Genomic DNA, 17,383 nt, shown 5'->3' with positions numbered 1-17,383 from the left:
GCATTTATAATTAGCATCAGTCCCAGACTGTATATTGTATGTCAAACATTATCAAAACAGAAGAGTGGAGAGACTGGGATATAATTGGCTACATAACCCCGTACATAATTTTATTTATTTTTTTGCCAATGTATCCTAATTTGTCTTAATTTAACTAATCATAATAATTAAAAACTGCCAACAAGAATAAACACATTAATAAATGTAGTACATTATTGTATGTATTTACATTAGATATTCTTTTGTACTCTCCTGTCCAAGCAGCTTTTTTGCGCTATTATAAGAGATGGCAATGCGCGTATCGCCCTCATCCGACATTTTAGATGAATTAATTAAAGAATAGCCTTCATTACCTTCTCTCTCGTTTATTTAACTCTGAAATAATATTCGACCAAGGCTTTATCTCGTGTCTTTTCCCTCTTTAAAATTAGGTAGTATTCACTCAGGGGTGTTGTTTTAATAAAGGTATTAGGCTTAATGTATTGTATCTTGTAATCTTATATTGCCGACCCTGATTTGACTTAAAGTAAATGGAGTCGATTCCATTGAATCCTTCGGTCGGAATCGAACACCGCCGATCACGTGACCATGGACTGACGGTGTGTGGTGAGATGAGTCATCTCTCCACCACACCACAACGCAACTCTCTGTATATAGTGCGCCATTTTGCAAGAACAGTCACAAATCTCACGATGAACAGTTTTTTCGACACTCCCTCGCTGTCACAAGTAAGTAAAATATGTTTGCATCCGAGAGTAAGAGTCTATTTAGATATAACCTAAATATGACTCTGTTTATGTTGAACTAACATACTGCATATTTAACTAATAGTAAACAGTAAACACATTGCGTTGTTTAACAAATAGTGTGCTATGACGTTTTCAAGTAATATTAAGAGAGCATTTTTTTTTATAAATCGGAATTTAGACTTGCCTATTAAATTAATTTGTCGGCAGAATTCGTTGTGAATATTTGGTAGTTGCTTTAAAATAAACTGAAACCTATTGTTGGCGTGGATGCGGTTTTTACTCAGTCTTTTTTCATTTTTAATAACTTACATACATAACGTTACACACACACACACACACACACACACACACACACATACATATATATATATATATATATATATATATATATATATATATATATACACACACACACACACACACACACACACACACACACACACACACACACACACACACACACACACACACACATACATGCATATACATACATACACACACACACACACACACATATATATATATATATATATATCACGTCCTGGCCGTTTTCTTCTTTCTCCTCCTCCTCCTCAATTTTTTTTTTTTTTTTTTTTTTTTGGCGGTTGACAACCAGCTTGAGGTACATTTCCGCCACTACTGGGATGGAGTAGTGGCGGAAATCGTCATGACTCCATGGAAGTGAAGTCACTCGCGATTTTTTTTTTTTTTTTGCAGGGTGGTAGCGAACTCATTAATATTCATTAGGGAAGTCATGGGTTAAGACCAATCAGGGATGACTTCCCTAATCAATATTTAATGAGTTTCTTCTGCAAAAAGAAAATTCACGGACCGACAAGACCATCTCCCGACATGCGCCATTTTTTATCTTGACTGACTCCGTGAACACACACCCCAATAGGACTGTACGCAATTCCCTTCGCTATAGCGTTTGCTTCAACATTTAAGTGAACTTTTGGCTTTATGTTTTGAAGAATTTTTTTTTTTTCTTTTACGAAAATGATCACCGTAGTCTGGCTCTTTATCGCTGCTGCTACTACAGGTAGGTGGGCAGTTATGTGTGGACATCATAGGGAATGGGTCCTAAAAAGTGATAAATGATAAGACTGTAGAGTACCAAGCTCCGATGTTACCGGTGTTGTGTGCCAATCGACCGAATAGGCTCCTGTGATTGTGTTTCATGCTTCAGAATCTCTGTTAAGGGAACGTAGTGAGTGAGCACCGATGCTGCCTGTTTTTCACGGTGCATTTTTTTTTACTAAGGTGACACTGCATTTGAACAGTTACACAGATGACACGCTGTCATATTGAGGATGAATGTGTGCATATTGTGAATTAATTTAAATGAACGTGGCAACCGGCTTTCCTGAAAGCCTTTGCACATAGTTAAAATGCATTACAATACATTCTTAGTTCATAGTTATGCTTTTTCATAAAAAAAAAATAGACTAGTTCATAGACTAGCTTTCTTTCTTTTTCTTTATTCCCTTAAAAAAACCTAATTTTTCATTTAAACAATAATATCATCATAATATATTTTATTTTAAGTTTAATTCTAATAAAGTTTAAAGAAAAATAAATACAACTGCAGCATTTTCTGATTATTTCTTGGTCTGAATAGTCTACATAATGAATACAAGTCAAAGACGTAATGTAAATTAAACATTTTTACATTTACAATATATTATTTCTCCAGACACACCTTCTCCCACACATTAGTTTCTAAAGTGCCGCCACTGTAACCATCTTGCATGTTGGTCTACATTTAAAAACATCTGGAGATGTACACACACTTTGAAATTTTGGTAGTGTTGTGGTGAGCATTATGTGATGTTGGGCTATCAGTTTTTAAGGGGATTACTCTGTATTGCAGCATTTGCCTGCCATTTCCTGATTTGGGTTTACAGACCGTGGTTTGGTTGCTATATTCTTTTTCATGTTCTTTGATTAACTTTGTTTTGATAAACCACTGTGTGGACTTGTTATTTCGGCTTTGCTGTCTCTTGAGCTATATTGCTTCACTTAAAATAACTTTTTGTATGAATCTATTTTACTTTTTCTAAAGAAGCCTTGTAATTGCTTTGTAACAATTATGGACTGAAGAGTAGTGGGACAGGAGACTGGAGCTCAAAGAAGCTAAATTATTTTTAGTTATTTTGTTACATCTCTACCTGAGGCGGAAGGACTAAACGGTGATCCTGATTTGTAATCATTTGATCGGCAAGAACAAATCAAGTCGCTTTAGTATCTAGGCATTTTGTGGTTTCAAACATGCAGTATATTTCTATAGTAAAATGACACCTTTATATGTCAAAATATCACATGTAATTCATGATTAATACATTCAGTTAATTTAAAAAAGTGATATATAATCAGGTTTGGAACCATACTAATTGTAATTACTAATTATGGTACTTCTGCCTCACTAACGGCTGTTGGAATAGGCTACATAAGACAACTAGGTAAACTGTTCTAAAGTATAGTAAATAATTTCCTCCTTTGTGTCTTTCTTTCTAAACAGTCGCTGTGCACGTTGCTGGGTTGGAGTTGGAGGCAACGGAGGGACACAATGTTTCCATGTGCTTCGAAACTGGACTGGAGAGAGTCGATGAAGTCAGAATCAGTTTTGAAGGAGAGAGCAAGGGAGAACGCTTGCTTGTACGGTACTGTTTCCCTACCGCTGTTCTCACCTGTCACCCCATTAAAGCACAACATCTGCAAGTTGAAGGAGGAAATGTGTCCTTGATTCTTCTGAAAGTGAACAGCTCCAGTTCAGGCCTCTATACAGCACAAGTCATGACTGCTAATGTAGAGACTAAGGTGACTGCTACGCTTGTTGTAAACCGTGAGTATATTACTATAATATCTGTTTGCCTGTAATGTACCAGAATCAAGATTATGAAGAGAGATAATATTAATGGTCATAACTGTTTTCATAAAGTCTTATTAGCTGTGTTTCCACTGTCGGGTCAGTGTGACCCAGGGCTTTAAACGGCCCATGTCAGGCTAATAGTCTCGTGCCTGGAGCACTGAACCCAAAACACACTGTGTTTCCACTGTCGGGCCAGAAGATCCACAGCGCTTCACTAAAACACGCCCGTAACACGCCTCTCTGGAACAACCTCACACTAACCCATCAGTTCACCAACAACTGGAGGTTTATCAGAAAGAAATCGCTGGAAACAGATCGCAAAACAAACAAGCGACCGTTTGCTGGCATTTTTGTTGTTTACTTGAATATTTAAACCCAAGCATCGATGTTTTACCACAGGTTTACAATAAAAAGTGATACATTGATCATAATGAATTAATTTGTGTCACCACATTTAGAAAGAATGATAATTTCTACAAATATGCCACCAAAAATACGACCTGATGAGCTTTAGCTCTCTCTCACAGTACAGTTATATTTTCAGTCAGAGAAACAGAGGAAGCTTTATTTTATGATCGGCTGCGGAGCTAAATGGATATCCGACAGTCACGCATAGCAGCTTTTGGCCCGACAGTGGAAACGCGGCTAATAAACTCAATAAAATTCTTACTTGACATGAAACAGTTAAATGCTTCTCACAAAATCCTGAAAAAGATTGTAAGTGATTGCAATTTAGGCGTTCTTTATGTTGTAAAGACTCAGGTGTGTCGCATTGTTTGATCCACAGCATGAAGTAAGGATGCGCTGATCTGATATTCAGTATATATGCGTAAATTCACAGGATTTAATAAATGTGTAAAAAAACAAAATACAAAGTTATCTAATTTAGTCAAGGTTTGGCTAAACTTATACCTCACATTATTTTCCATTATTTGTCTCTAATTGTTGATGCAGCACAAATGGAGTATGTGCTTTTACTGAGAAATATAATAATAGTGGATTGTGTTTAACACATAAAACATTGATCATCAGTTCCACACACACATAAGTAAAGATATTCTACAATGATGATCAATAAAAGAAATCGGTGTCTGATCTGTGTCGGACGATATTCAGTATTATGAGTATCTAAATCGGATTGGTTTCGGAAAAAATATCGGTGCATCCCTAATTTACAGATTTGGAAAAAGGAGAACAAATATTGTTTGCCTTGCGCTATTGCACTATTTCTTGGATAATTTGCATTTGATTCTGTTCAAACAGATCCTCTTTTGACTTTGATTAGTAAAGAGCAAAAGCTTGTCTGATATAGTAACATTTGCTAAAGTAGGATTGGTCAGTAATGTTTTAAGGTGATAAAGGTCGTTTGCAGTTCATAATCCTCTAATTGTCTCTGTTCTTGTTGTCTCTTCCAGAAGCTCCAGTTTCTTTCACTACAGCTCCTCCACACTCCAGCCCAACATCTCTCAGCTCCTCTGACCTTCGAGGGCTTTACGCTTTAATACCTGCAGTCATCATCATCATCATCTTGTGCTTTTACTTCTGGAAACTCAGGAAGGCAAGTATTACTTCTATTTATGCTTTTATCAATGGTTATGAGCAGCGCTGCATAGGGCTGAACGATTAATTGCATTTGCGATAATATCGCGATATGATGAAACGCGATTTTCTAACCGCAAAAGCTGCGATTAAACTTTGGTCACGTGACACGCGAGAGTAAAGCAGTCTGCACTACGGAGGAAGCATCAACTTGGCACGCTATTATAGACCTGGCATAGGCTACAGGAAAGAACAGTTTGTGTTTAATTTATGTGATATTGTGTTATAGATTCTCTCCAACGATTTTGTATCTATTCAGATAATTTCAGAATAGAGTCTGAGCTTAGTTTTAAACACAGATACGTGATTACGCTGCGTGTGCTTTATAAACAACCATATTCTGCTTGCTTCTAATTCCTCTGTCTCACACACACACACACACACACACACACACACGACACCACTCGAACCTTCCGAAAAATAATCTTTCATAAAGTTCGGAGAAGTTGAAGCGAATTACAAGGACATTTGCGGGCTGCATTGCACAAGATGCGCTATAAGATACGCGTGCTTTGCTTGATGTTACTCTTGTAGTCTCGCCCGCCGGCGCCGGTATTTTCCTTACAAATGCTCTACGAAGGCATCATGTCTTTTGGAATGCAGTTGGCTTATATATTAAAAATATGAAAATCACCGACAGAAGCTGCATTCAGTTTCAAATAGTCACACGCGCTTTGCGAAGAGCACTTGAGCATGCGGCTGTGAGCGACTCCGTCTACGTGGTTAAATGTACTTGCATTTCAAAATGCTTTTATGACGCGAAATTAATGTAAACGCAGTCAGTTATTTTAACAGACAGGACAAACCACATCTTATATTTCAAAAGAGATGAACATTTAGTTTTTTAATGTGTATTTCTTTTTAAAAGTACTTATAATTATAAATATTTTAAGTTTTATTAATAAGATTAATTAATAAGAAAAAAAGTTGATCGGCTCATGAGGTGCCTAAAGATTCCCATCCTATTTTACAATGATGTATTGCTTGTTTTTGTTGAAATAATAGAAAAGATAAAGAGCTTAAAAAATAATCGCATATTAAATCGCAATCGCAATATTGGTAAAACTAGTCGCAATTAGATTATTTTCCAAAATCGTTCAGCCCTAGCGCTGCACTTCTAATAAAGTCGCTGCTAAACCCAGGATAGTTTAGTTGTCCTCCTGAGCTCTTGTGTATCACTAAAGGCTCGGGTATTTGTTTATTTGTTTATTTTTAAGGATCCCATTAGCTGAAAGTCTGTGCAATCAGCTAGTCTTCCTGGGGTCCATTCTAAAAAATTACATTACAACAACAACAACAATATTCATTGGTATACTTCAGTTTCCACATCTGGACGCGTCTCGCGCACATTCGTGTCCGCACAGCTTTCAAAGCATGTTCTTCGCAAGTTCGACACATGCGCAGTACAGTTGTTGAATGACATATTTGACGCTCTTCATCGAGCGCTTGCACAGATACACACAGAAGTGTTTAAAATAAGGCGTCTATCAGCAGATCCCTAATATATTCCCTGTTAGACGGATCCGCTGGTAGACGCCTTATTTTAAACACTTCTGTGTATGTGCAAGCGCTCTATGAAGAGCCAAGAGCATCAAACACATGTTTTTGAAGTGTTGATCATTGAAGCCAATCAGAGATATATTTGTTGAGTGCGTGAACATAATGGCTATTAATGGTGTTTAAGAATCTGTTTAACAGCGCTTGATGAAAGAAGGAAATGCTGGTATTGTCACATTTTTAAATGTCAGTACTGACTTGGTACCGAATTCGGTAATTTTGAGAACTCGCGCTTGAGCAAAATAAGCAAGCTGACATTAGTACAATCTGGATCTTGAATTTAGAATACATACAGATGTCATTCACGTCCTTCAGTTTGGCAAGAGTGCGATCGCACATGCTCTAGTGCGTAAGAACGAGCCTATGATTGAATCGGGAAATAAAGCAAAATAACTGAGAAAAATGAGAAATAGTCCTCAGATGTCATGTCCATAATTTATAGCATTACGGCATTAATTCAAAACATCGAGCATCAATTCAATCTCAAACAGATTCACTAAAATAAGTTATTACTCCACCACGATTATGACATCATTAACCAACGTGGTTGAACGACCACTTTGCGACAACATGGTTTCGGGAAACAGTCGTGACTTGGTTTCTTCAACGATTCATCGCACTAAAGTAGTGAAGCAGCGAGTTACATCGTTGAACAGGAAACACACCCCAGAACAGTATTTGAAGGCTACAGTTTTAATTTATTTATTTGTTGTTATTTTTGTTATTTATTATTTATTTGTAATTGCATACATTCATTAATGTTTTTATTTTCAAATACAGTAGTCATTATTTGAAGAGGATCAAAGTTCATCAAAGTTGTCCTAAGACAAGAACGGGTATTGTTAAAAATTCATGTATGACTTTGAAAGGTTTTGATCCACTTCAAATGTTGACTACTGTAGTTAAATGATAATAAAGAAAATCATTTTAAAACATAGTTATTATAGTCTTTTCTATGGTACCAAAATTGGTTCAGAGAACCGTGGAATTTGACTGGTATTGGTACCGACTATTGAAATTTTGGTACCATGAATGTGAAACGTAGAGCTTTCTAAGCCTCTTTCTTTTTTCCTTTTTGTGAGAGGAAATAGTAATAGTAAAATAATAACAGCCAGTTTGAAGGTTTGAAGGTTTTTGACACAATATATATATATATATATATATATATATATATATATATATATATATATATATATATATATATATATATATATATATATATTAATTAGGGCTGGGCGATATATCGATATAAAAAATATATCGATATATTTTTAAATGCGATATGAAATTAGACCATATCGCATATATCGATATAGTTCAAATTTGCGCTCTGCTCCCCGCGCCTCCGCTCCTCCTTTTCCACTCTGCGTGCGTGTTTAGAGCATGTTATGTTACGAGAGGCGAATCATGACTACTTCAGAAACCCCAGCACAATAAGAACTACCAGGCAGTGGCATAAGTGTACGCTGAAATAAAGTCTTTCACCTCAGAAAAACGGACTTTCTTGTCCTGTCAGCCGTTATCCTGTGCTCGGAGCGCACACTCAATTGCACGCGCAAATGCGGCGGCGCGCGCTGTGTATCGCCTCACTGATCAAGTGCAAAAAAAACTACGAGCATGCAACGCCGTTACGTTGTAAATTACACGAAATAAAAGTAATGCAGGTATGATTTTCATTCTATTCACCAGGAGCAGTTTCCATGTTTCATTAACAGTTATTGTTAATATTGTGTATTCACCATGGCAACTGTCGTTTCCATATTAACCCCAAAATGCCACTGTTATTTTTTATATTTTTAAATGACAAAATTTGTTTATATAGCCTATATTCGATGTAAACTTTGATAATCATAATTAATAAATCGCAAATAACAATATCGGCAATTATGATTTTTGTCATAATCGTGCAGCCCTAAGGTGAAGAAACCTGTTTATTATTTATTCATTTGATTTTGCAACTGTTTACTGAAATAGCTGGTTTCAATAAAACTACTTTTAACATGTCATATTTGGCTTTGACTTTGACTGAACATTTGCTCTCACTTTGCGGAAAAAATATCGGGATATATATCGTATATCGATATTCAGCGTAAATATATCGGGATATGACTTTTGGTCCATATCGCCCAGCCCTAATATATATATATATATATATATATATATATATATATATATATATAGGGTCTAACATTTTAAACATAAAATGTATTTGCATAATTAATTCTGAAAACTAAAACAAACTCAAGTCTACGGCGCTCAAGTTAAATAAGTTCAACTTTAAAAAAAAAACTCTAGACCATGTGCTTTTTGTCGTTCCCCTGAACCAGCCCTTACTCCTGTTTATTATTGTGAAGCTGCTTTGAAACAATTTCTATTGTATAAAGCATTATAAAAAGGTGACCTGACTTTCATGCATGTTTTTGATTTAGATGATTTAACAAGTTTAGACAGTGGATCTACAGTGCAGAATGGCAGATGTTCCTGCATGGTTTTCTCCATTGTTTTCATAGTAACTGTGTAAACGGCACCTTTTATTTGGTTTACATTGTGTTTTTGTGTTGACTTGCAGAAGAGTAACACAGCGGATGATGAAGAAGCCACAGGAACTCCTGCTGTCTCCAGGTATGAAGATCTTCACTTCTCTGTTGTCTTTTTAGGTCTTTTGTTGCATCACATGACTTTCCATAAAGTAGGATATTTAAAGGAGCATTTCACCCATGGGAACATTGATCTTTATTGAAAGTGGGTCATATATGTTGTCAAAATGTAAAATAAATTTAGAATTTGGTGCCTTCTTGACTGAGGAAAGACAGAAAGTAACTTCAGGACGCATTTGTATGAAAGACAACAACTCCCACAATGCACCACATTGCACAGCTCCGCAAGCCACTCCCACTAATCCAGAACAGCGCATATCTGCCTATAAGAGAAATCACTCTTCCGTCTACAAGGCTAGCTCCTATCAGAGCTTGAAATTCATTTCACATTCACACAAAATGTCTAGTTAGTTGGCGAACTCATTAGTGAATTACTCCTCGTTTGTATTTCTTTCGAAAAGGTGAATTATTGCACGGTACCTGCCCGGATGTTCAGTCAGAACATATGCAGTGCGAAACTAGAATAGTTCACAACACAAACGTCCATGTCCTCGTCTGATTCAGAGATTTCGTCCAGGAGAAATTGGCATCATTGAAATTCTTTGCCGCAGACGGACTCTATCTCTGTGTTCGTAGTTGCATCTTACAGTCTATGAGTTGCATAGTGAGATCACCGGCGCCACCAGTCCGGGCTCCTCGTCCACCACAGGTCTTCTGCCTCCTGTTCCTCCATCAGCCTCAGCTGCTCTTAGCTATATTGTGGCTCATAAAAGTCAGAGCATCAGACTTCCGAAATCCTCTTCTTCTATATCATATTGAGCACTCTCCTCCGCTATTGTCATAACTGTACATCTGTCTCCACAGCGCCTGTTAGCTTAGCTTCAAACAAGATGGAGGATATTGCTTTCAGTTTCAGAGAGTAAAGTCTGATCTGTAAACACTGATCTGTAATAGGTCTGTAGCGTGAGCGGGTCCCGCCCCCTGGGAAAGATGAGGAACGAGTGTTTGTAGTCTCAACCCCTCTACTAAGATATGGGACTTCCTGCTTAGAATGACCCAAAATGACGATTTTTGCATCATTGTAAGCAGGAACTGCAACACTGAAATCCTTATTTCTCCCGTCTCAGGGGAAAATGAGGGAATAATGCACGGCCATTCAAAAATATGACTGGGTTTCTAACGATGCAAGGCTTGATGCAAATGGGTGAAGTGTCCCTTTAACTTGCCATGTTGTGCATCACTAAGGACAGTTTTCTGTTGTCTTCTTTACAGATCCAGTGTCTCCACAAAAAACAACAGTTGGAAAAAAGATTGCGGTGGTTGTGTAGCCGTCACCATGAACGGCTGTGGAGAAAATGCTGAAGCTCTTCTTGCGTCTTAAAACACTTTAACCTCATCAAACTGTCAGTCCAAATCCAATTTCTGTGCATATCCAATCATGTTTAGTAAGTGTGACCTGTAAAACAAACAAAGAGAATCACATGAAATATGATTTTAACAAATCTGGTTTAATTTGAAAAAGATCAGTCTGGCACTCTCTGGTAAGACGACTGCTTTCAAACACTTACATATTTGTTTGTGTTTTTGCAGCGTTGTAGCAATCATGCCTGTTTGTTGAGCGTGTGAATGCAATTGTCAATAAGTATTTCAGTTATTCAGAATTGGCTGTTAATCATGAGCTCTGCACGCTTGTTATAAGTTAACCAACAAACACTATGTAAATAAGAGACTGGATTATAACAGTTTTCACTCTGTTATATATAGTTTTCCCTCAGTCTATGTCTGAACTGAAGTGACATGAGCTTTATTGATTATAAAGGCTGTGCTCTTTGCTGGTTTTCTGTATATAACCCATTCATAATTTAAAGTTAAAATTTGTTATGCTGATACACGCTGCTAATTTTCTGTTGTGACCGACAACCAAATTAAATTGCAGGCTTGACATAGTGATAATCATATCGATGAACTGGACTAAAAACCCAGATGTGTTTAAATCGATCCGTTTCAGTGTAAGTGCTATAGACCTGACGGCTACATACTAAAGTTTTAATCGTATTTATTTATAGTCATCTATAGTATTTAAATTAACTAATTTATTGTCAAGTGTTTTTGCAATGGTACCAAAATTGGTTCAGAGAACCGTGAAATTTGACTGTTATTGGTACCGAATACTGACATTTTTGTGCCATGATCGCCCTTATTGCGATCATATTTCAGTCGGATGCAGTCCTCAAGCTCAAATGAATGTAGCCGATGAACCTGAACTGTCAGATGCAGCTTCTTCTTCAGCACAACTATCCATTAATTGAAGAAGTGTGTCTTTTTAAACCCCAGTGCCTCATAGAGTCAGACTGTAGCTAGAGATCTTCCCAAGTGCTTTCTGCTTTTGTGTGCAATATGAGTTGATCTGTGAATATGCTGTGGTCATTTATGCTGTCTGTTGATCAGATGATACTGTATGAAAGGAGATTTATGTCTATCGCTATATTTCCAGAATAAATATATCTTTTTGTAACCCTTTTCCACAGCGTTGACTGGTGTTTTCTGTCTGGTTAAACTTCACTTCACTGCTTACGTAATCTATCATAAATGTTAAATAATACACATTCATTTATTTAGTGTACAGTTAATATGACCAATTTTTTTGATGCAATACAAATTTGTTTAAATTTAAAAGTATATGTGGAGGAAAAAATCAGACTTGAAGTAATACAGATTGAATTTGTATTTGAACTTGTAAGATGGTATTGATGTTAATAATCTGTATTTTTAATTGTTTTAAGAAGTACAGTTATACAGATTTTATTATATTGTTGAGATTGCAGGTTTGATGAACAGAAGTTTCTACAGCAGATCTTCAGTCAGATCAGTACATCATGATTTATGTAAGGATATGCGCTCTTGCAGTCTTTATTAAAGAAGGGAAAATAATTAGTGTGAATTTAGTTATTTGGCCAAAACAGCCCAACTACCCGATGTGAATAATGGAGTACACTCTAGAGAATTAGCTGTCTCTGGCGTTGTGAATAGCTAACATATATTTAGCAGCTATACTATTATCTTCTCCGAGTAAGAAGGATATTTTTTCAGTGTCACTCAGTTCAAAGAATGATGGAATCAAGGTTTCAAATCTGGGCAGAAAAGTTTCTCTTAATTTTGAATATTTCGAACAGATGAGCAGAAAGTGTTCCTCATCCTCTATGTGCTGTAGATCAGTGTCTACAGATCCTCTCTCTCTCTATCTGTCCATGTTTGTCTACGTCTTCCTCTCCATATCTCTAGATTATGGTCACGTAATCTGTATTTGGAGAGCATTTGTCTTTCTTAAAAATGTTTAATAGATAGATAACTGTCCAATTTAGCAGTTCTATTGAGGGTCGAGTAACATTGGAGTTTATTTCGGAGGTCAAAATGTGCTTCTCACTCACTCTCACACTCTCTCTCTCTCTCTCTCTCTCTCTCTCTCTCTCTCTCGATGGCGGTAATGCTAGAAACTGGTAAGAAACAGTGAGTGACAAAAAGTAGCCTGACAACGAACATCGGATTGAACATTTCAGAACGACCGATCGGTCTGTGCACAGTTTCAGTTTCCAGCTATTCTGTACAAGCGCAAGGAGATGGGTCTGTCAGCGGTGCGGACTGCAAGAGACTGAAGAGAGGGGCGTAACTTGAAGTCTTGCAGGATGCAGAAGCCTAGGCTGCGATTGGCTGTCATCAGCTGTAACGTCCAATAAGGACCAATGGGCTGCCTCATCTGGGTAAAGCCTTGGGCTGTGTGGGAAACTTGACGTCGATGCGGCCGGTGTTGCTCAGCCAGATTGTCTGGCTCAGCTGCGTGCGCTTCAGCTGCCTGCACGGACGGTGAACGGATGTGCGCTCGGTGGTTGAGTTGAGGCTTTGACAGCGTTCCGTGCTTTAAGCGAGCCGCTATTTCTTCATCGAACTGGACATTACATAGATTAACTAAATTAATGGAATTCGACAAATGATCAGTGTATGACAGCGACACTCTGCTGCATATCTCATGAGAAGAAGAAAAGAGAGCCGTTCCCGTTACCTGTTGACCTGTTAGCGCTGCTTAACTAACAGACTCAGTTCTTCTGCCGCATTTCGAAGCTAATTTTCCGGAATTTTGCCAACGATGAAAACCATTGTCACTCTCAGTTTGGTACTTTTTTCAGGTAGGTAGACTGTTAATTTAATCGGCGGATTATTGTTTTTCCGTGTTGTTTACGGAAAAAAATGTACTGTCAGTTTATTCCTCATTATTCTAATACACTGGTTCTGATTTGCAGCTCTGGTTGTTGCTGGGTCGAAGTTCGAGGCGATCGATGGACAGAATGTTACAATATCCTTCGACATCGATGAAGTGGAGAAAGCCGATGAAGTGAGAATTACTTTTAAAGAAGACAAGAAGAAATATGCTGAACTTATTGCGCAGAAGCCTTGGGTCTATGATGATCCTCCCAGACCTGGAGTTTCACTGATAGTTGGAAAAGGACGTTTATCTGTAATCATTCAGAATGTGGACATCTCCAGATCAGGACTCTATAAAGCAGAAGCCTACACTGGAGAGAAAGTGTCTGAGGTGACTGCTACACTTGTGGTCTACAGTGAGTATATTACTATAATAAACAATGTAATGTCCCAGAATCAGGATTATGATAAAACAAAAACAAATGATCATGATTGTGTTCATAAAGTTGTAAAAATTAAGTTGATGTTATTCCTACTTGAGCTAGAATGACTTCCACATTCCACATTTCTAAGCATTTTATCTGCTGTTTTCATTTAAAGGGGGTCATCGGATGCAAAATTCACTTTTACATGGTGTTTAATTTGCATATAAATGTGTCTTTGCAGTGTGTGTGGACACAACCACCATGCAATGAAAAAAATCCATTCATTCCTCTTTTTTAACACTCATGTGTAATGCTGATATCATAATGCTCCTTTTCCGCCCACAACCACTGTCGCGTTTCTGTCCTCAGCCATTCAACACCCCCCTTGGAAGAGAGGGGTGGGGTGAGAGTTGCTCATTATCATTTAAAGAGACATGCACTGAAACGGGTCGCTGTGAACAAGAGTATATTACAAAGTATATTACAGACTTTACATGAACACCCTAAAGAATCATACCAACTTGTGGAAAATGGGCATTCGATGACCCCTTTAAAGAAATGAAATAAATATTTTAGTTGTTTTAATTACACCGTAATATTATGATTTAAAACTGCAGAAACTGAATACTTTTTGCAAAATCATCAGTTGAAAACAGTTATGAGTGATGACATCTATGCATGATGTAAATATTTAGATGTGATGCATCGTTTGATCCACAGCATACACTCCATGATTTATTCAATTATTTATTTGGAATAGAAGAAAACTATTACTTGCATAATTTCTTGAATAATTTGTTGAATGCTGTGCAAAATATACAGATCCTTCATAGACTTATTAGAAAGATCAAATGCTTGTCTGATAATTTGGCAGATGGTGAGACTTTTGTGGTTCTTGCTTGGATTAAGAGTTGAGTCATTAGCCGCGTTTCCATTACCCTTCAAATTGCGCAAATTGAAATTGCGAATTGAAAATACGCCCAATGGAAACACGTCACACTCCTATTTATCGCAAAAGATTTTTTACGCTCGCATGAGGTGGTTTTTCAAGCAATTTGAAAAAGGAATATTTCGCAAAACTGCAATTTACAGATCAGCTGACTTAGATGACGCGGTGTGTTTGGACAGAATACGAGACAGAGTTCTTTATTAAATTCATAAAAGACAAAAGAAGGTACTATCAGAGAATGTCTAGTTATCCGGACCACACCTGACCACACGTGACCACAACCGCTCTTGGTTGGTCCGGTCGTATTAACCCCAGTGACGGGTAGGTTTAGGGGCGGGGTTGGGGTAGGTCATCACATGTGGTCCGGATAACCGTATAGTACCCAAAAGAATGATAGAAATACTGGATTCTAAACCTCAAAGAAATGCCACTATCAACAGCTCGAAGCAGAAAGGAGGGAGAAACACCCAGAAACACCTCATATGTGCCACTCAAAGTAAGGGTCTTTCCTTGCCATTAATGCTTGGAAAACACACTTACGTTTCCTTCCATTAATAATAATAATAATGTCTAGTGCGGTACGTAACTGTGATATATATAAACTTACCAACGTCCTTTGTCATGATGTTTGGAATGACTTATCGCGAGAGGAAAAAAATAAGTTTTAGTCGCATAACATCGGTTAATGGAAAAGCTGTCATTTCGCAATAGTTTTTTATCATTATTTCGAAAAAAATCGCAAAAGTTTTGTGCAAATCTTTAAAGGAAACGCGCCTACTATTATCTTTTCTTGTTCCTGTTGTCTCTTCCAGAAGCTCCAGTTTCCTCTACTACATCTCCTCCACACTTCTCCTCCAGCCCAACACCTCTCAGCTCCTCTGACCTACACTGGCTTTATGCTTTAATTCCAGTCTTCATCTTCATCATAATCATCATCATCTTGGTTTTTTGCTGCTTCTGTAGATGGAGGAGGGCAAGTATTACTTATATTTATTCTTTTATCAGTGGATATGAGCATTACTGCAGTTCTAATAATCTGAGTCTGTATTCACCAAAATCTTTCGGCTAGAAGTTCTGACATGGAAATTTAGGAGCAGCTCTTAAAAAGAGTGGCGTTTCGCTCCTAATTTTAGATCTCATAGATTTTTCATCTACGTGTAATCAAACATTTGAACACTAAAAGTAGCAGCTGAACCCAGAACAGTTTAGATGTCTCCCTCAGGACTTCTGTATCACTAAAACTGACTCAAACACCTGAAACAGATCTTCATAACATTTTAAACAGTGTCTTAAAAGAGTTTGAGTCAGTCTCTGTTCTGTACAGACTTTTAATAGTGGGGTATATATTCATTTTGATTGATTGTTTACAAAAAAATATTTGTTAGGGAAAAAAGCAAGTGTCAATTTTACCAAAAAACTTAATTAATTCACCATTTGTGGTTACAACATGCAGTTGTAACTTTTAACTTTAATGTGCTGTTTCTATTTAATTTAACCCATGATACAACTTACAGTATAATAATGTGATGTATATGTATAATATAATATAATATAATCACATTTTTGAAAACCAGTAGTTTATTCAGAAGTCACTCTTCTGTGCCCATCATCCGTTATTTCCTCCACTGATTCGATCCACTCTTCTTTAAACACATGATGATGTTTTATCTCACATGTCTTTGTCTCCTGTATTGATCTGTTTGACTCCAGTGTTGTAAACTATTTTAAATGGGAAGTAGCTAAAGCTCAAAGTCTCTAAATCAGCAACACTGTTTGATTCACAATCACATCATTCTCTTTCTGTGAAACCTGTAAACCGGACTCAACCACACTAACTCTATAGCGACACTGACTCTATAGCGATACTGACTCTATAGCGACACTAACTCTATAGCGATACTGACTCTATAGCGATACTGACTCTATAGCGACACTGACTCTATAGCGACACTGACTCTATGACTCTATAGCGACACTGACTCTATAGCGACACTGACTCTATGACTCTATAGCGACACTGACTCTATAGCGACACTGACTCTATAGCGACACTGACTCTATGACTCTATAGCGACACTGACTCTATAGCGACACTGATGACCCTGGCTCTATAGCGACACTGACTCTATAGCGACACTGACTCTATAGCGACACTGATGACCCTGGCTCTATAGCAACACTGACTCTATAGCGACACTGATGACCCTGACTCTATAGCGACACTGACTCTATAGCGACACTGACTCTATAGCGACACTGACTCTATAGCGACACTGATGACCCTGACTCTATAGCAACACTGACTCTATAGCGACACTGACTCTATAGCGACACTGACTCTATAGCGACACTGATGACCCTGGCTCTATAGCAACACTGACTCTATAGCGACACTGATGACCCTGACTCTATAGCGACACTGACTCTATAGCGACACT

At 37.5% G+C, this 17,383-nt stretch overlaps 1 protein-coding gene across 3 annotated transcripts; it reads left to right on the top strand.

Moving 5' to 3' along the window:
* Positions 1-598: 598 nt before the first annotated feature.
* Positions 599-16,046, top strand: LOC307154212 (uncharacterized protein). Of its 3 annotated transcripts, none has more exons than XM_079898978.1 (5): positions 599-728; positions 3,271-3,594; positions 5,037-5,179; positions 9,347-9,399; positions 10,647-11,896. In XM_079898978.1, exons 2-5 carry the CDS (start codon positions 3,327-3,329, stop codon positions 10,753-10,755), a joined length of 573 nt encoding a protein of 190 aa, XP_079755104.1. In that variant the 5' UTR covers positions 599-728; positions 3,271-3,326; the 3' UTR covers positions 10,756-11,896. The 3 variants fall into 3 exon arrangements, with proteins under 3 accessions (XP_079755104.1, XP_079755102.1, XP_079755103.1); XM_079898976.1 differs by lacking the exon at positions 599-728 and adding an exon at positions 1,636-1,791; XM_079898977.1 differs by lacking the exons at positions 599-728; positions 3,271-3,594; positions 5,037-5,179; positions 9,347-9,399; positions 10,647-11,896 and adding exons at positions 13,497-13,555; positions 13,670-13,987; positions 15,758-16,046.
* Positions 16,047-17,383: the final 1,337 nt, after the last annotated feature.

The sequence above is a fragment of the Squalius cephalus genome (genome assembly GCF_949319135.1).
Source record: "Squalius cephalus genome assembly, contig: scaffold_120, whole genome shotgun sequence".
In the NCBI taxonomy this organism is placed as follows: Eukaryota; Metazoa; Chordata; class Actinopteri; order Cypriniformes; family Leuciscidae; genus Squalius; species Squalius cephalus.
Note: the sequence above shows the minus strand (reverse complement) of the source record. Positions and strands in the feature narration are given on the sequence as shown.

Bases quoted from the DNA above. Each gene is read 5' to 3' on its own strand.
- LOC307154212 (XM_079898976.1), top strand. From the start codon at position 1,749: ATGATCACCGTAGTCTGGCTCTTTATCGCTGCTGCTACTACAG. The intron at 1,792-3,270 runs GTAGGTGGGCAG...CTTTCTAAACAG, and splicing joins TATCGCTGCTGCTACTACAG to TCGCTGTGCACGTTGCTGGG. The intron at 3,595-5,036 runs GTGAGTATATTA...TGTCTCTTCCAG, and splicing joins TGCTACGCTTGTTGTAAACC to AAGCTCCAGTTTCTTTCACT.